The 18,551-nt window shown below is 72.6% G+C and overlaps 1 protein-coding gene across 2 annotated transcripts; it reads left to right on the top strand.

Moving 5' to 3' along the window:
• Window positions 1-387: 387 nt before the first annotated feature.
• INPPL1 (inositol polyphosphate phosphatase like 1) lies at window positions 388-18,011 on the top strand. 2 transcript variants are annotated; one of them, XM_068930862.1, is made up of 28 exons: window positions 388-553; window positions 5,385-5,448; window positions 7,818-7,968; window positions 8,080-8,200; window positions 8,311-8,448; window positions 8,538-8,628; window positions 8,847-8,936; window positions 9,253-9,351; window positions 9,745-9,895; window positions 10,281-10,387; window positions 10,871-10,973; window positions 11,081-11,277; window positions 11,774-11,891; window positions 11,983-12,079; window positions 12,187-12,325; window positions 12,452-12,551; window positions 12,681-12,769; window positions 12,859-12,940; window positions 13,114-13,203; window positions 13,294-13,407; window positions 13,496-13,584; window positions 13,709-13,796; window positions 13,991-14,146; window positions 14,238-14,322; window positions 14,703-14,852; window positions 15,568-16,327; window positions 16,562-16,707; window positions 16,845-18,011. In XM_068930862.1, the coding sequence occupies exons 1-28, from the start codon at window positions 399-401 to the stop codon at window positions 16,933-16,935; spliced, it is 3,861 nt and encodes a 1,286-aa protein (XP_068786963.1). In that variant the 5' UTR covers window positions 388-398; the 3' UTR covers window positions 16,936-18,011. The 2 variants fall into 2 exon arrangements, with proteins under 2 accessions (XP_068786963.1, XP_068786962.1); XM_068930861.1 differs by lacking the exon at window positions 388-553 and adding an exon at window positions 2,265-3,112.
• The last annotated feature ends 540 nt before the right edge of the window (window positions 18,012-18,551 follow it).

Raw genomic sequence — 18,551 nt, 5'->3', positions numbered from 1 at the left:
CCTCGAGGACCGGGACGTCCGGGCCGGGTCCCGCCGAGCCCTGGGGCACGAACCGGACCTCGAGGACCGGGACGTCCGGGCCGCGTCCCGCCGAGCCCTGGGGCACGAACCGGACCTCGAGGACCGGGACGTCCGGGCCGCGTCCCGCCGAGCCCAGCCCGCGGCAGGGCCGCCCCGGCGGCGGCGGACGGACAGACGGGCAGTCGGTCTGGCGGGCGGCGGCGGCGCGGCCCTCGGCAGGCCCCGGCCCGGCCCCTGGCTGCCCGGCGCCGCCCTGCCCGGCCCGGGCCCCGCCGCCGCCGCCCGCCCCCGGCCCTGCCCCCGGCGCCGCCGCCGCCGCCCGCCCCGCGCCCAGCGGCCCGGCTCGGCCCCGGCCCCGGCCCCGGCCCCGGCGGAGCATGGCGGGCGCGGGCGGCCCGGCGGCGCCGGCCTGGTACCACCGGGACCTGAGCCGCGCCGCCGCCGAGGAGCTGCTGGCCCGCGCCGGGCGCGACGGCAGCTTCCTGGTGCGGGACAGCGAGAGCGTCGCCGGCGCCTACGCGCTCTGCCTGCTGTGAGTGCGGAACCGCCGCCGCCGCCGCCGGGGGCACCGCGGCGGGGGGGAACCGCGGCGGGGGGGACCGCGGTGAGGGGGGAACGGGAGCGGGGGGCACCGAGGCGTGGGGGGGAACGGGAGGGGGGGGAACGGGAACGGGGGGGGACCGCGACGGGGGGAACGGGAGCGGGGGGGACCGCGGTGACGGGGGGACGGGAGCGGGGGGGGACCGCGGTGACGGGGGGACGGGAGCGGGGGGGAACGGGAGCGGGGGGCACCGAGGCGGGGGGGAACGGGAGGGGGGGACCGGGAACGGGGGGGGACCGCGGTGAGGGGAACGGGAGCGGGGGGCACCGAGGCGGGGGGGAACGGGAACGGGGGGGAACGGGAACGGGGGGGGACCGCGGTGAGGGGAACGGGAGCGGTGGGCACCGAGGCGGGGGGGGAACGGGAGCGGGGGGGAACGGGAGCGGGGGGCACCGAGGCGCGGGGGTGGGGACGGGACGGGGGGAACGCGAACGGGGGGGGACCGCGACGGGGGGAACGGGAGCGGGGGGGACCGCGGTGAAGGGGGGACGGGAGCGGGGGGCACCGAGGCGGGGGGAACGGGAGCGGGGGGGACCGCGGTGAGGGGGACGGGAGCGGGGGGCACCGAGGAGGGGGGGAAACGGGAGGGGGGGGACCGGGAACGGGGGGGGACCGCGGTGAGGGGAACGGGAGCGGGGGGGAACGGGAGCGAGGGGGAACGGGAGCGGGGGGCACCGAGGAGGGGGGGAAACGGGAGGGGGGGGACCGGGAACGGGGGGGGACCGCGGTGAGGGGAACGGGAGCGGGGGGGACCGCGGTGAGGGGGGGACGGGAGCGGGGGGGGGCGGCACCGGGAGGGACGGGAGCGGGGGGCACCGCGGCGGGGGGGAACCGCGGCGGGGGTGGGGGGACCGGCTAGGAGGGGCGACACGGGGGGGGGAACTGCCGTGGGGTGGAACGGGAGCGGGGGGGGGCACCGGGGAGGGGGACAGGGCCAGGGGGGGCGGTGGAACTGGGGGGGAAGGGGCAGGAGGTGACCGGCACCGCCATGGGGGGGGAGCACCGGGGGGGGCGATGGCACTGGTGGAGCTGGGGGTGGAGGAGGTACCGGGGGGGGGCCAGCACCGGGGGGGGCAATGGCTCGGGGGGGGGGGAGTCACCGGAAGAGCACCGGCAGCGGGGGGGGGGGGGGGGGTGGAACTGGACCCGGCCCGGGGGGGGGGGGACAACGGCAGCTGTGGGGGGGACCAGCAGTGGGGGGGGATGGGGTGTGGGGGGTACGAGTAACCGTGGGGAGGGAAAAGGCACGGGGGGGGGGGAGATGGACATGGTGGCGGGGGGTCCTGACACCGGGGGGGGGTCTGCAGGGGGGTCCCCAGCCCGGGGGGGTCTGCAGACCACAGGGGATCCCCAATCCGGGGGGGGTCCCCAGCCTGGAGGGGGTCTCCAGCCCCCAATCCAGGGGGGTCCCCAGGCCAGGAAGTGCCTGGGGTGGGGTCTCCAGCCCAGGGGGGGTCCCCAGGCCAGGAGGTACCTGAGGGGGATCCTCAGCTTGGGGGGGGTCCCCAGCCCATGGGGGGGGTCTCCAGCTTGTGGGGGATCCCCAATCTGGGGGGGGATCCCCAGGCCAGGAGGTGCCTGAGGGGGGGGTCCCCAGCCCGGGGGGGTCTCCAGCCTGCAGGGGATCCCCAATCCGGGGGGGTCCCCAGGCCAGGAGATGCCTGGGGGGGTCCCCAGCCCGGCGGGGTCTCCAGCCTGGGGGGGGTCCCCAGCCCACGGGGGGGTTTCCAGCCTGCGGGGAATCGTCAATCCGGGGGGGTCCCCAGGCCAGGAGGTGCCTGGGGGGGGGTCCCCAGCCCAGAGGGGGTCTCCCCCAGTCTGGGGGGGGTCCCCAGGCCAGGAGGTGCCTGAAGGGGGTCCTCAGCCCTGGGGGAGTCTCCAGCCTGGGGGGGGTCCCCAGCCCTGGGGTGGGGGGGGGTCGGTCCCCAGCCCGGAGGACACCCGTATCCCTGCCGCAGCATCCCTGCAGCCGCTGCCCCGGCTCAGTGGCGGCGGCGGGGGGGGGGGTCTCCGCTCTGCCGAGCCCCCGCGGCCCCCAGCCCTGCACCGGCAGCCGGGCTCGGTCCTTGGGGTCCCTGCGCCAGCCCCTTCCAGGAGGAGGGCAGGCGGCGGGGAGGGGGAAACTGAGGCAGGGCCGGCCGCCGCCGAGCCCCGGCCTCGCCGCCGACCTTTGGCGCTGCCCGGCAGCCCGCGGGCGGCGGGTGCTGCTGCCTCGTTAAAAGGCAAACGAAGGAGAAGGAGGTGCGCCGGGGCCGGCTCCGAGGGCGCCGCGGGGCGGCCCGTGGGTGCCCCGGACCCGGCGCGGGCGGTTTTCCCCGGGAGCTGGGCCGCGGCCGGGCGAAAGCGGCGGCGCGGGGCTGCCCGGTGGGTACGCGCGGCGGCGGGGGGCTGCCGGGAACGCCGAGGCTGCCTCGCCTGCCCTGCGTTATCCCGCGGCGCCGCGCCGGAGACTCGCACGGAGGGAGTTTTATCACGCCGGTGCTCGCTCAGGTGTCCGGGCTGGGCAGGCAGGGAGCGAGCGGGATCGGGGGGAGCCGCGCGTGCCGTCGCCCCCGCGGAGCCGCCGGCGCGGGGCGGAAGCAATCGCTCGGCTCCCGGCGCGCGCGGGAACGCGGCCGGCTGCTGCTGGGGCCTAAAAATAGCTCCGGGGGCTGGAAGGAGGAAAGGGAACCGCGCCGGGATCCCAGCAGCGCCCGTCTTCGTCTTCCTTTAACCGCGCCGCCGTCGCCCCCCGCTCGCCGGCCGCTCCGGCATAACGGCTCTTTGTGCTCCTGGGCCGCCCGGCGGCTCCGGAGCCGTCTGGGGGATTAGTCGGGAAAACAGCAGCTCCGAGCGGAGCAGCCGGGGGCACGGGACGGGGCGAAGGCGCCCGGGCGGAGGAGCCCGGCGGCTTCCCCGAACGGGCCCCCGTGGCTCCCCCCGCTGGGGTTCCCCCCACAGACCCCCATGGTCCTCCCCGATGGGGGTTCCCCATATCTCCCCCTCATTGGGGTTCCCTGTGCAGAGACCCCCATGGTTCCCCCTTTGGGGTTCCCCATCTCTCCCCCTATTGGGGTTCCCTGCACAGACCCCCATGGTCCCCCCCAATTGGGGTTCCCCATATGGCCCTCCCCATTGGGGTTCCCTGTACAGAGACCCCCATGGGTGGAGTTCCCTGTACAGAGACCCCCGTGACCCCCCCGATAGGGTTCCCCGCACAAACCCTCCTTGATCCCCCAGTTGGGATCCCCCCCCCCCCCGTTGAGGCCCCCTGCTGTGTTTTGGGGTTTCCCCTAGGGACCCCCCCTGTGACCCCCCCGCTGGGTATCCCCATACAGACCCCCGTGGCACCCAGTTGGGGTTCCCCACGTGGAAACTGCCCAGCTGTGCTTTGGGAGTTCCCATCAGGACCCCCTGTGACCCCCCCTCACCCCCCAAGCTGGGGTTCCCAGTCCCCCCTCATGACTCCAGTCTGGGGTTTCTCATGTGGCCCCCCCATGACCCTTCCCATTTGGGGTTTCCCAGCTGGGGTTTTCCATACAGACCCCCCCCATAGGACCCCAGTGGGGGATCCCCCTTTGGACCCCCAAGTGCCCCCCAGTTGGGGTCCCCCCTACAGGCCAAGGAAAAAAAACTGAGGCCCCCGCATGCGAAAGCACCCCAAAACGCGCCTGCTGGGGAGGACGCGCACGGGCGGCGGGGAGGGGGCTCGCGCCGTGCCCGGGCCGTCGCAGCGCCTGAGGGGCTGCGGGAGCCGCCGCGATTTGGGGTGGGGGGGACCCACCCCTGGAGGGAGAACCGGGGGTGGGAAACGCCTCCAGCGCATCCCGGCGGCCCCGGCGCGGAAGCTGCCCCCGAATACCCTTAACTCTGCCCGCGGGGTGGACAGGGCTGCCCTGGGGGACGCGCGGGCGCCGGATCGCCGGCGGGTGGCCCTGGCGCGGTGACCGCTGCGGGTGTCGTGGCCGGGGGCCAGGCCGGGAGCCGCCTTCCCTGCCGGCCTTCCCGGACCCCCGCGCCGACCCCCCCCAGCCTGGGGCGGGTATTTCTGGGCCGGGGCTGCGGCGGAGGGCTGCCGTCCCGCCGTGGGGCCCTGCCCTTTCTCGCCCTTTGCCGGAGCCGTATTTAAGCGCTGGTGTATTTTTAGGTTTCCTTCCGGGAGCGCGAGGCGGGCGTGCGGCGGCGGGGAGGTGGCGCGTGGTCCCGCGGCCCGGCGGGCGCGTGGTCCCGGCCCGGGGGGCCGCGCAAACCCCTGCCCCGGCGGGCGGCGGCAGCGGGGGGACCCCGCTCGGCGCCCCGGTGCCTGGCCCGCGCTCGGGGCCGGCGGCATCGGCGCCCCGTCTCTCGACGCCGCCTGTCACCCCTGCTCTCGGAGCGCGTCCCCGGTTCCTGTGAGCTTCCCTTGAAAAATAAATCGCTTCCTGGCCTCCCGGCTGCCAGCGGCCGCCGGCTCCCGGCCCCGGGCGCGCGGCCGCCGCGGGGGCCGCCGGCTTCGGGAGCTGGGCTGGCACCAGGCAGGCACGTCCGCGCCCGGGAGCGAGCCGATCCCAGGGTCGGACCTTTCCCTGCCTCCCGCCGGCGTTTCTCCCTGGGAACTGGGCTGAGACCTGCCAGCTCGTTGCATGCCGCAGGTGGTGCAAGCCAGGCTGCAGGGGAAGGCGGGTGGGCGCGTGCGCTGCCGGCTCCCCGTGCCTCGGTTTCCCCGCTGGCGCGCGGGGCCCTCGGGGCTGGCCGGGGCGCTGCCCGGCCCCGCGCTCACCCGCTCCGCCGCTGCCTCCCGCAGGTTTCAGAAGCACGTCCACACCTACCGCATCCTGCCGGACGAGGAGGATTTCCTGGCCGTGCAGGTGGGCAGCGCGCGCCGGCGGCACCGGGACGCGGGGCACCGGTGGGGGGCTGCCGCCCGCGCGGGTCCCGCAGCGCTGCCGGGGGGCCGGCGGCTCAGCACAAGGGGCCCCCCAGGCAGAGCACGGGGCTGTGTGTGGGGCCGTGCAACCTCTGCGAGGGGACGTGCACGGGGCCATGCGTGGGGCCGTGCAACCTCTGCGCGGGGACGTGCAACCTCTGCGAGGGGACGTGCAACCTCTGCGCGGGGACGTGCAACCTCTGCGAGGGGACGTGCACGGGGACATGCGTGGGGCCGTGCAACCTCTGTGCGGGGACGTGCAACCTCTGCGCGGGGACGTGCAACCTCTGCGAGGGGACGTGCACGGGGACATGCGTGGGGCCGTGCAACCTCTGCGCGGGGACGTGCAACCTCTGCGCGGGGACGTGCACGGGGACATGCGTGGGGCCGTGCAACCTCTGCGCGGGGACGTGCAACCTCTGCGAGGGGACGTGCACGGGGACATGCGTGGGGCCGTGCAACCTCTGCGCGGGGACGTGCAACCTCTGCGCGGGGACGTGCAACCTCTGCGAGGGGACGTGCACGGGGACATGCGTGGGGCCGTGCAACCTCTGCACGGGGACGTGCAACCTCTGCGAGGGGACGTGCACGGGGACATGCGTGGGGCCGTGCAACCTCTGCGCGGGGACGTGCAACCTCTGCGAGGGGACGTGCACGGGGACATGCGTGGGGCCGTGGAACCTCTGCGAGGGGATGTGCAACCCCTGTGTGGGGCCGTGCACAGGGCCATGTGTGGGGACGTGCAACCTTTGCGCGGGGACGTGCACGGGGCCGTGCGTGGGGCCGTGCAACCTCTGCGAGGGGATGTGCAACCTCTGCGCGGGGATGTGCAACCTCTGTGTGGGGCTGTGCACAGGGCCGTGCGTGGGGCCGTGCAACCTCTGTGTGGGACTGTGCACGGGGCCGTGCGTGGGGCTGTGCAACCTCTGCGCGGGGATGTGCACGGGGACATGCGTGAGGCTGTGCAACCTCTGCGAGGGGACGTGCACGGGGACATGCGTGGGGCCGTGCAACCTCTGCGAGGGGACGTGCAACCTCTGTGTTGGACTGTGCACAGGGACGTGCGCGGGGCCGTGCAACCTCTGCGCGGGGGCGGTGCACACCTTCGCGTGGGGATGTGCAGGGGGATGTGCGCGGGGCCGTGCAACCTCTGCTTGGGGCGGTGCACACCTTCGCGTGGGGCCGTGCGCGGGGCCGTGCAACCTCTGCTTGGGGCCGTGCACACCTTCGCGTGGGGCCGTGCGCGGGGCTGTGCAACCTCTGCTTGGGGCCGTGCACACCTTTGCGTGGGGATGTGCGCGGGGCCGTGCAACCTCTGCTTGGGGCCGTGCACACCTTCGCGTGGGGCCGTGCGCGGAGCGCGTCCCGGCACAGCCCGTGCGCCCGGCCAGGGCACCGTCGCAGGAGGCTGCGCTTGCTGCCCGCTTGCCCCGGCTGAGGGGCGCCGCGCGGGGTCGCGGCGGGCGCTGGGGCGCCCGGGCACGGGTGCTGCTGGTGCGGCGGCTGTTCTGGGCGCGCGGGAGGAGGTCGGGCTGCCCTGGGCCGCGCTCCCGGCGTTCGGGCTCGCCAGGCCTTTCTGCGGGGCGACGGCGCGGTGCGGCCGGCCGCTGGCCCGCCCCGAGCCGGCGCCCGTCCTGGGCCGATGGCGCGGGCTTGGTTACGGCGCTCGCAACGCCGCCTGGGCGACAGCGGAAAAAGCCTAGAAGGGCTATTTTGGAGCGGGACGAAGAGGCTGGGAGGATCCCTGCCGCGGCGGGAGGGGAGCCCGGGGAGCCGCGGCTCCGGCTGCGCGCAGCTGCTTGCAGCTGGGGCTGCGCTCGGCCCGCAGCGGCTCGGGGCGCCCGCCGGCTGCTCCCGCCTCGCCGGCTCCCTTTCGGCTCAGCGAGGCTGGGCCCCGGCCGGCGGCCGCCCCGCGGCCGGCTCACGAGCCACCGGTCTTGGCGGCCGGCGGCTGGCCTACGCCGCCGGGTATTTTTAGAGCAACAGAAACCCCTTTGTGCCGTGCCGGCAGACAGGAAAAAGCCGCCCCCGGGAGGGAGGGAGCAGGGAGGGCGATGGCCGCGGAAAGGAAGCCGCCTGCGTGCTCCCCGCGCCGCGCCAGGCGGCCGAGCCAGCGCGCCCGGCTGCCCGCGGGGCTCGGCCTCCCCTCGGCACGGAGACCCGGCCCCGCGCGCGGCCCTGCGGGCGCCTCCCCGGCGCCGGGAGCGGGGGCCGTGCGGTGCAGGGGGGGGCGTCGCGGGGCTGGCAGGGCCCCGGCCCCCCGGCGGGCGGCCGTCGTGGCCTGCGCTGACGCTGCCCTCGGCCCCGCAGACCTCGCAGGGCGTGCAGGTGAAGCGCTTCCAGACCCTGAGCGAGCTGATCGCACTCTACCTGCAGCCCAACCAGGGGCTGGTCTGCACCTTGCTCTTCCCCGTCGAGAGGGAGAAGGAGAAGGAGAACGCCGAGGACAGGGACTATTCGGGTACGGCCCGGCCCCGGGCTCCCGTCCCTGTTCGCCGGCGGCGTGAGCCCGGCCGTGCCGCCGGGGCGAGTCCCGCGGCGCCCCGACCGGCTCCCCCCGCCTCCCTTGCAGATGGAGAGGACGAGAAGCCTCCGTTACCGCCCCGCTCCGGCTCCGCCAGCTTCTCGGGCGCCTCCGCGGGGCTCAGCCCCGGCAGCCCCGGGCCAGCCGTGCCGGACGGCGCAGCCGAGAGGTGAGGAGCCGCCTGGGCGGCCGCCCGGCAGCGTCGCTTGCTGGCGCGGCGTCGCCCTGGCCGGGCGAGCTGCCCGCCTGTTGCTAACCCTCCTGGCTCCCCTTGGGCAGCACCAATGGCCTCAGCACCATTTCCCACGAGTACCTGAAGGGCAGCTACACCCTGGACCTGGAAGCGGTCAAAGCCGGGGCCAGCAGCCTGCCCCATCTCAACAAGACTCTCGTCACCTCCTGCAAACGGCTGCACAGGTACGCGCCGGGCCGGGGCGGCGCGGTGGGCACGGGACAGACAGTGCGCCGCGCCGCCCGCTGACGCCCGCTCCTCCGGCCCCTGGCAGCGAGGTGGACAAGGTGCTGTCGGGGCTGGAGATCCTCTCCAAGGTCTTCGACCAGCAGAGCTCCCCCATGGTCTCCAAGATCCTCCAGCAGGTGAGGCGGGCGAGGGCACGGGCTCACGGCGGCGCAGACCCTGCCGGGCGGCTGATCCTGCCGTGCCCCCGCCGTTCGGGAAGGGGTCGGGGTGCCGAGGCGGTGGCGATGTGTCCTGCGCGCCGTGCCGGCTGCTTCACCCACCACGCGCGGGGCGTCTGCGGGCGCAGCCTGCCCCTCCGCTCTCCTCGTTCCCTCTGACGCGCTCGGGGTTGCAGGCGGCGGCGCAGACCGGGGAGCAGGAGCTGGAGAGCCTGGTGCTGAAGCTGTCCGTGCTGAAGGATTTCCTCTCCAGCATCGAGAAGAAGGTGAGGGACAGGCTCTTTCCCCGGCACGGGCAGCCCCAGGGGCCCCGCTCCGAGGGCGCGCGCCGGCCCCGCCGCTGGCCCGGGGGCTCTGCAGGCTCGGCAGCCCCGCGTCGCGCGGCTTCCCTGGTGCACGGCTGCGGCAGGACCCAGGCAGCGCTGAGCTGCCTTGGCCCTCGCCGGCCGGCGCGGGAGCCGCGGAGGAGGGCGGCGGGGCGAGGGGGAGCCGGAGGGAGCGAGGGGGCTGCGGTGCTCCCCGGAGCTGAGCCGGGCTCTGGCTCAGCGTCAGGCTCACGTTGCCGGTGTTTCTCCCCGTCAGGCCTTGAAAGCCCTCCAGGAAATGAGCTCCACGGCGCAGGCCGCCCCGGCTCAGCCCCTGTCCCGCAAGGCGAAGAGCATCCCCGTCCAGACCTTCGAGGTGAGGCCGGTGCCCGTGCTCCCGCTGGCACCGTTAGCTATGGGCTCCGGGGCTGACCCAGGCGGGGTTTGGGGCGCTGCTCCGTTGTCGCTGGAGTCTCCAGCCCTGGGGACGTTCCCAGTCCCCGGCGCGGCCGCCACGCTCCCTGCTGAAGGGCCACACGGGGTTTTGGGGGCCTTAACTGGCGTTAGCCAAATGCATCCAGTGCAAAACCAGAGGTGCGCTGGAGCAAAGCTCGCTAGAGGAGCTGGTGCGAAGGAGAGGAGGGCGGCGGGACGGTGACAGCCCATGTGCAAACCGCCGCTGTGTCCCTGCGGGGCGGCTCCCCGGGCCGCGGCGGGTGCCCACAGCGCCTGGCGCCCCGCTCCCGCCCGGCTCCTCTCCCCACCACAGGTGAAGCTGGACGTCACGCTGGGGGACCTGACCAAGATCGGCAAGTCGCAGAAGTACACGCTGAGTGTGGACGTGGAAGGGGGCAAGCTGGTGGTGCTGAAGAAGCAGAAGGACTCGCAGGAGGACTGGAACACCTTCACCCACGACAAGAGTGAGCGGGGGCACCCGGCAGCACGGCGCTTTCCCCGGGGCCTCGCTGCAGGGCGCAGGGTGGGGGTCCTTGGCACCCCCGGCTGATCAGGAGGGCAGAGGCACCCAGGGGAGGGAGGGTTGCTGATGCCTAAGAGCAAAGCCTGCCCGACTTGGCGCTGGAGCGGACGGGAGCGCCCCTGTGAGCAGAGATCCGGCTCAGCAGCGGGCTGGGAGCAGCCGGTTGACCCCGCTCTCTGCCCCCAGCATCATGAGCCTCGGGGGAAAAACCTCTGTTTCTAGCATCTCTCCACCCCCGTAAATCCTGCCTGGCCCTGGGACAGAGGAGGAAGGGTTGGGGTCTGCTGGAGCTTAGCGCCTCTCTGATTTTCCTTGCTTGCTCCTAGTCCGGCAGCTGATCAAGTCGCAGCGGGTGCAGAACAAGCTGGGTATCGTTTTTGAGAAGGAAAAGGATAAAACGCAGCGGAAAGATTTCATCTTTGTCAGTGCCCGGGTGAGTCTTGCTGTGCCGGGCTCGTGGGGGGAAGGAGGGCAGCCGCGCCATCGAGTCCCTCGCCAGGACACCCGACCGCGTGGCTCTGCCCGGGCGCGAGGGACCCTGCACACCCCGGTGCTGCGAGACGTAAAGGTGCAGGGTGGCGTTTCACCTTCTGGTCCCCTGCAAGGGGCAGCAGAGCCGGGCTCGGGGCTGGTCGCTCGGTGGCTGTGCCCAGTGGCCTCGCCACAGTGGGACGCTGCGTGCCACCTGCCGTGAGGTCCCTGCCCGGTCCCCGTCCCCAGCACGCAGGAGACATGCTGGGCTCAGCCAAGGCGAGTTGCAAGCTGCTTCTGGTCCCAGTGCTGCCCAGACGTAGGGCAGGATCTGCCTGCTGGCAGGACTGGTCGTGGCGGGACCCCATCCCTGCTGGCGGGGGGCCGGGGTGGTCCCGAAGCGCAGCCCCTCGCCTGCCGCGCTCACCCGCCTGCCCCGCTGCAGAAGCGGGAGGCCTTCTGCCAGCTCCTGCAGCTGATGAAGAACAAGCACTCGAACCAGGATGAGCCCGACATGATCTCCATCTTCATCGGCACCTGGAACATGGGTGAGTGTGGGGACCGGGCCGCGGCACTTGGGCCAGGGGGCGCAGGGCATCTCCCCTCACCAGCCCCGTCCTGACCATGTCTCTCCGGGCCGTGCCCGCCCCGGCAGGCAGCGTGCCTCCACCCAAGAGCATCACGTCGTGGTTCACCTCGAAGGGTCTGGGCAAGACGCTGGACGAGATGACGGTCACCATCCCCCATGACATCTACGTCTTCGGCACCCAGGAGAACTCCATGGGGGACAAGGAGTGGGTGGACTTCCTCCGGGCTGTGCTGAAGGACTTCACGGAGATTGAATACCGCCCGGTAGGACCAGGGGCTCCCAGCTGGAGATACCCGTTGGATGGCAGAGCTGTGTGGTGCTCAGTGTCTCTCTGACTCCTGACTCCTGACCTCCAGGGTGCCTGGAGGCTGTGAGCACCCTGGCTCTGCTGAGCCTGGATGCTCTGGGGTGGACCTCTCCGGTGATGGGGCATTCAGCAGCCACCGGTGTCCGTGGCAAGGGGTTAAACCTGGGGTTTAGCCCCTGTCCCAGCTCGTTTCCTGCCCTGACACGGCAGGAGGCTGGGAGCACCTTTGGGTGGAAGAGGCTTGGCAGAGGGAAGAGGCTCCTTGCAGCGAGGCACCCCGAGGGGTGCACCCCGAGGGGTGGGCGCGCTGTGCCCAGCTCGTGGGTGGGTTTGCATTTCTGCCCGTTGCGTGTTGCAGTCATTTGCGTGGCGCGGTGAGGGGTGCGCTTCTGCGGCGTGGGGGACGGGGTGGGCCCACGCGGGATGGGGGTCTCACAGCCCACACCCCCCAGGTCGCCATGCAGTCCCTGTGGAACATCAAAATCGTGGTGCTGGTGAAGCCGGAGCACGAGAACCGCATCAGCCACGTGAGCACGTCCAGTGTGAAGACGGGCATCGCCAACACCCTGGGTAGGTGGCCCGGGCCCTGCAGGTGGTCCCGGCCGGGCTGGGGGCTGCAGCCTGCCACAGCCTGAGCCTGCCCCCTCCTCCTGCCCTGCAGGGAACAAGGGGGCCGTGGGCGTCTCCTTCATGTTCAACGGCACCTCCTTCGGCTTCGTCAACTGCCACCTCACCTCGGGCAACGAGAAGACAGCCAGGTGAGCATGGGACAGGGCTCAGCTGGTGCGGAGGGCGGGCAGCTGGGCTGGGTCTCACGGCTCTGTCCCTCGGCCGCGTCCACTGCGACACCGACCCTCCTCGGCAGGAGAAACCAGAACTACCTGGACATCCTGCGCCTGCTCTCGCTGGGGGACAAGCAGCTGAGCTCCTTCGACATCTCCCTCCGCTTCACCCACCTCTTCTGGTTCGGGGACCTCAACTACCGCCTCGACATGGACATCCAGGTGCCGGGAGCAGATGGGCAGGGATGTGGGGCGGGGGCCGGCTGCCCCGCGGGCTCGGGGAGGGCTGGCTGCCGTCCCTGCCGCGCCACCCGCCCGTCCCCCTGTGCCAGCCTCTGTGCCCTGCAGGAAATCCTCAACTACATCAGCCGCAAGGAGTTCGAGCCGCTGCTCAAGGTGGATCAGCTCAACCTGGAGAAGGAGAAGCACAAAGTCTTCCTGCGGTTCGGTGAGGGTGACGGGCTCTGCGTGGGGTGGGCGGCTGCAGCAGGGGCACCGGGGGCTCTATCCGTCCCCACCTGGCATGCTGAGGCCCAGGGGGGGCCTAGCCTAACCCCCACCCTGGCCACATCTGCAGGTGAAGAGGAAATCACCTTCCCGCCCACATACCGCTACGAGCGGGGGTCCCGGGACACCTACGTCTGGCACAAGCAGAAGCCCACGGGGGTAGGTGCCGGGGTGGTGCGGCGAGGGGGGGCCCGGGGCCGGGCGCCCCATGGGCCCCGCTCAGCTCCTGCATCCCGTGCCTCTCCCAGGTCCGCACCAACGTGCCGTCCTGGTGCGACCGCATCCTCTGGAAGTCCTACCCGGAGACGCACATCAACTGCAACTCCTACGGTGAGTGAGGGCATTGGTGGGAGCCCTGCGCTGCCAGCCCCGGACATGGGGACGTGGGACGGAGGCACCTCCGTCCTCGTGCACGGCGGGTTTGTCCCTGCTGTAGACGGGACGGGATGGGACGGGCACCCAGCCGAGCCCCACCGAGCTCCCGTTCTCCCCGTTTGCCGCAGGGTGCACAGACGACATCATGAGCAGCGACCACTCCCCGGTCTTCGGCTCCTTCGAGGTTGGAGTGACATCCCAGTTCGTCTCCAAGAAAGGTGCGTGAGCCTCTCCCCGTGTCCCACCGCTGCCTCTGGGCTGAGCCCACGCGGGCGCAGCGAGACCTGACGGCTGCCCTGCCCCTGCAGGGCTCTCCAAGTCCTCCGACCAGGCCTACATCGAGTTCGAGAGCATCGAAGCCATCGTGAAGACGGCCAGCCGGACCAAGTTCTTCATCGAGTTTTACTCCACCTGCCTGGAAGGTGAGCGCCGCGCGGCTCGGGGTGCTCCTGGGGGGGGGCTCAGTGGGTCCCCGGGGGCCTGAGCCGTGCCGCGCTTTCCCCCCCGCAGAGTTCAAGAAGAGCTTTGAGAACGACAGCCAGAGCAGTGACAACATCAACTTCCTGAAGGTGCAGTGGTCGTCCCGGCAGCTGCCCACGGTGAGCGCCGAGCCGCGGCCGTGCCGCCCCGCGGTGGGGTGGGTTGCTGGGCTGGGCGCCTGCCGGCGCTCCGCTTTCCCAGCCCTCCGTGCCCCACGCCAGCCTCTCCTCCCCTTGCCCGCAGCTGAAGCCGATCCTCTCCGAGATCGAGTACCTGCAGGACCAGCACCTTCTGCTCACCGTCAAGTCCCTCGATGGATACGAGTCGTACGGTGAGCACTGCGGTGGTGGGCGGCTGCCGGGCACGCGGCTGCCTCTCCTCTCCCCGCGCGCGTCCCCGCAGCCTCTCCGTCCGCCCTCTGCGGTGGGAGACGGGGCATCGATGCCCCAGGCCATCGCCGGTGCCCGAGTCAGTGGGGGTCCTCCCGGTGGTCCCTCACCCCGACCCGCCGCCGGCCGCCCCCAGGTGAGTGCGTCATCGCCCTCAAGTCCATGATCGGCAGCACGGCCCAGCAGTTCCTCACCTACCTGTCGCACCGCGGCGAGGAGACGGGCAACATCCGCGGCTCCATGAAGGTCCGGGTGCCCGCCGAGCGCGTGGGCACCCGCGAGAGGCTGTACGGTGAGTGGCCCTCCGCCGCGGCGGGCACGGCCGGCGCGGGCAGCGGCCCCCGCCGCCGGCCCCGTGCTGAGCCCCCGCGTCCCGCTCGCAGAGTGGATCAGCATCGACAAGGACGAGACGGGAGCCAGCAAGGGGAAGCTGCCTCTGAGCTCGCGAGCCAACCTGGACTACGCCAAGTAAGGGAGGGACGCGGGCAGAGCACAGGGGGACGGCAGGGGCAGCGCGTGGTCCTGCCGGGGTGGCCCAGGGAGCAGGCAGGGGAGGGATGGGAGGACACCCGGTGCCGTGGAGCCCGGCCACCTCCAAGCTGGCTGCTTGCTCCCGGCTGGCAGCGTCTCTCCACCGTGGCTTATGTGACACCTTTAGGCACCACCGTGGCCGGGACGGGTCTGTGCTGTCCCAGGACTCGCGCCGAGCAGGGAGAGGGAGCCTGGGGGGGTCCGAGCGCCGTGACGGCCCGCAGCTCCCGTCCCGCTGCCCGGGGTTCCTGGCGAGGGTCAAGCCCGGCAGGGCCCCGGGCAGTGGGGACAGCCTGCCCGACGGCTATCTCGCCTAGGTCCGCGGGGAGGAAGCACGTGGCGGGAGAGCCGGCCGCCTGCCCCCTGGGCAAGCTCTTCGACGAGCCCGAGAAAGGCAGCGCCTCGCCAGCCGGCCGCCCGGCCGTCCTGCACCGCGGCACCTCCAAGGACGAGGCCGCCCAGAGCCGGTGAGCGTGGCCAGCTGGGCGGTTCAGCCCTGGGCAGTGCCACCACCGCGGGGACGGTGGGGATGTCTGGCCGGGTGCCCACATGCCAGGCGCTGCCTGGCCCTGGGAGCGGGACCAGCCGGGGCGGAGGGGTGGGTAGGTCCTGCACCCATGCGGAGGAGATGGGCACCCTGGGGTGCAGCGTGGCACTTTGCAGGACAGGGCAGGACGGTGTGCAATGGGGCGGGACAGTGTGCAGTGGGGCGGGACAGTGTGCAATGGGGCAGGACGGTGTGCAATGGGGTGGGACAGTGTGCAGTGGGGCGGGACAGTGTGCAATGGGGCAGGACGGTGTGCATGGGGCAGGACGGTGTGCAATGGGGCAGGACGGTGTGCATGGGGCGGGACTGCTTGCAGTGGGGCAGGATGGTATGCAGTGGGGGCAGGACAGTGTGCAATGGGGCAGGACGGTGTGCAGTGGGGCAGGACAGCATGCATGGGGCAGGACGGTGTGCAATGGGGCAGGACGGTGTGCAGTGGGGCAGGACAGCATGCATGGGGCAGGACGGTGTGCAATGGGGCAGGACGGTGTGCAGTGGGGCAGGACAGCGTGCAGTGGGGCAGGATGGCATGCAATGGGGCAGGCCAACGTTCAGTGGGGCAGGCCGGCAGGCATGGGGCCGTCCCCACGGCCTCGCTCCCGCCCCGTGCCCGTGACGCCGCGCTCTGCCCGCAGGTCCAAGCCGGAGGCGGTGCCGGAGCTGCCCGGGGGCCCCCTGAAGAACAGCTTCAACAACCCGGCCTACTACGTGCTGGAGGGGGTCCCGCACCAGCTGCTGGCGCCCGAGGCCCCCGGCCCGCCGCCCCCCGGCAAGCCGCCCGCGCCCAAGAGCAAGGTGCAGATCACGGTGCCCGTGCAGCCCGAGAGGCGCCGGCACCCCTCGGCCGGGCAGCCCCCGCCGGGCCGGGGCGACGACAGCTCCTCGGACGAGGACGCCGGCACCCTCAACCTGCCGCCGCCGGACTTCCCGCCGCCGCCGCTGCCCCGCGCCGTGGAGCTGGAGATGGCCGAGAACCCCTTCTACGCCAGCGCCAAGGAGGTGCTGGGGCCCGCGGGGCGCGAGGAGCCCAAGCCGCGGCCGGCCGTGGCCTTCGGCGAGCCGCTGGAGACCAAGCCCCCGCCGCCCAAGCTGCACCCCCGGCCCCCGCTGCCCGCCGCCTTCGCGCTGGAGGCGCCCGCCGGGGCCCCGGCGCCCGGGGGGCTGCTGGACGACCGCTCCTGCTCCGTGCTGCAGATGGCCAAGACGCTGAGTGAGGTGGACTACGCCGGCGGCAAGGGCCGGGAGGCGCCGGGGCGGGCGGCCGCCCCGCTGCTGGCCAAGGGGCGGCTGGAGCTGCCGCCGGCGCCCCGCTGCCTGCACCCCGACTACGGCCGCCCCCTCGCCTTCCCGCCGCACCCCATCCGGGAGAGCATCGAGGAGGACCAGGCCGAGGAGGTGGGTGCGGGCTCCCTCCGGCGGGGCGGCAGGGGAGTCTCTGAGGGCTGCTACGGGGTTGGGCCGGCGGCTGCTTCGTCCCCGCTCGGTGCCCCGGGGACGCGGGGCGGCCGTCGCCTCTGGGGCAGGACGCGGGCGCCGTGCCCTCCCTCGCCCCTGGGCATGGCCGGGCCGGGGCGCCGGGGGGGGCTCGCGGCGGGCCGGGGCTGACGCCGGGGCGCGCGTGTCGCGCAGGCGCTGGGCCAGGCGGGCCGGGGCGCCTCCGGCTCCAGCGCCGGCCCCGGCGAGTGCAGCGTGGGCGAGTGGCTGCGGGCCATCGGGCTGGAGCGGTACGAGCAGGGGCTGGTGCACAACGGCTGGGACGACCTGGAGTTCCTCAGGTGAGCGAGGCCGGGCAGCGCGCGCGCGCCGCACGGTGCCTTGCGAGCCGGGGAGGAGGCCGGGGACCGGCCGGGACTCCTGGGCCCGGGCGGGGGGGTCCCGAGCGCGGCGGCCGACACCTCTGCCCCCTCGGCAGCGACATCACGGAGGAGGACCTGGAGGAGGCCGGCGTGCTCGACCCCAGCCACAAGCGCATCCTCCTGGAGAGCCTGCAGCTCAGGAAATAGCCGTCCTCGGCCCCCCGGCCCCCCCGGCTCGGGCTGGGGGGCGCCGCCGGGGCCGGCCCGGGAGGGGGCAGCGGGGGCAGAGCGGGGGGGGGGCGGCGGCGGGGTCCTGGTCAGACGATTTCAGGGGGAGGCCCCGGCCCTGGGGTCTCCCGTCGTTTAAGTTATTTCTTATTTATTGAGAGAAGGGGAGAGCGTCCGTCTCGCTGTGCTTGGGCGAGGGGGGGGGGGCGTCTCCGGGGCCAGCGGGTGCCCCCCCCGGAGACATTGCTGGCCCTTCGCGCCCGGGGAGGAGGAGGAGGAGGAAGAGGAGGAGGAGGAGGAGGAGGCTCCGTGCAAAGCTGCCTCTCAGCCCGGCGCCCGCTCGGGCCGATACTCAAGTGCCTTCGTGCCGCGCGGCCGGGTGCCGTGCCGGGATGCGGGACGGGGCCGGGGGTCCCGCCGGAGCCGTCCCCCCCACCCCTGCAGCCCGGCCGCGGGGCCTCACCAAGTGCCCTTCTGGCTCAGCCAAACCTCATCCCCCCCCCGCCGCCGCCCCCCAGGGCTCCCGGCGGCCCCGGGGCCGTGCCTTCCCCCGGCGGCCGCGGGAACCCAAGCAGGGGGCCGGAGGGGTTAAGCGGGGTTTGCACGGCCCTGGCCTGCCCGCTCGCCACGCCGGGGCGGATGCAAGGGCTCGTTCGGTGCGGCTCGTCCCCGGGAAGAGGCGGTGCCCGCGCAGCCGCTGGCCGCCCCTCCGGCCGAGATGAAGGATGCGCTTGGCTCGCCGGCGCCGGGCCAGCCCCGGGCGCCCGGCGGGCTCTCCCCGCGCCACCCTCTTTTCATTAGCTAGCGGGGCGTTTGGTGTGAATTTAATCCTACTAAAAATACCATCGTGTTTGTGCTCCGTGTTTTTGTTTTTTAAATCATGAGCTATTTTTTTAATGTTTAATTTAATTGTTAATTGGAACTCTCTTTGTATGCTTAATGTTCTTTCCTGGAGGAAAAAAGATTAAGTGTTAGGATGAAGAACTTCTCTGAGATGTTCAATTGTTACGTCCCGTACCCTGTACTGAAGCAATAAATGCCCTGGTTTGCTTAGAGATTGGCTCTCCCGGGCAGTTTTCTCTCCCCTGGTCGTGGTCTGCTCGTGATCCTGGGAGCTGATGGCCAAAGTCATTGTCCATCACGCCCCCCCCGGTGCATCACACCCTCCCTGGTCCATCACACTCACCCTGTGGTCCATCATGCACCCCCTGGTCCATCACACCCTCCCTGGTCCATCACACTCACCCTGTGGTCCATCATGCACCCCCTGGTCCATCACACCCTCCCTGGTCCATCACACTCACCCTGTGGTCCATCATGCACCCCCTGGTCCATCACACCCTCCCTGGTCCATCACACTCACCCTGTGGTCCATCACGCACCCCCTGGTCCCTCACACCTGCTGTGGTCCATCATACCCCCCTAGTCCATCGTGCCTCCCCCCACAGTCCATCACACCCCATGCTCCATCATTCTCCCCAGTCCATCACCTGCCCCCGGTCCATCACGTCCCCCACCCCAGTCCATCATTCCCCCCGTGCTCCATCATGCTCCTCCAGGTCCATCATAGCTTCCATGGTCCATCATGTTTCATT

This window comes from Struthio camelus, chromosome 1 (assembly GCF_040807025.1).
Source record: "Struthio camelus isolate bStrCam1 chromosome 1, bStrCam1.hap1, whole genome shotgun sequence".
Taxonomy (NCBI): Eukaryota; Metazoa; Chordata; class Aves; order Struthioniformes; family Struthionidae; genus Struthio; species Struthio camelus.
Note: the sequence above shows the minus strand (reverse complement) of the source record. Positions and strands in the feature narration are given on the sequence as shown.

Excerpts from the sequence above, each read along its gene's own strand:
- INPPL1 (XM_068930861.1), top strand. The coding sequence starts at position 2,280 with ATGCCTGGGGGGGTCCCCAGCCCGGCGGGGTCTCCAGCCTGGGGGGGG. Across the intron at positions 8,449-8,537 it reads TCCTGCAAACGGCTGCACAG|CGAGGTGGACAAGGTGCTGT; the intron begins GTACGCGCCGGG and ends GGCCCCTGGCAG. Across the intron at positions 9,352-9,744 it reads TCCCCGTCCAGACCTTCGAG|GTGAAGCTGGACGTCACGCT; the intron begins GTGAGGCCGGTG and ends TCCCCACCACAG.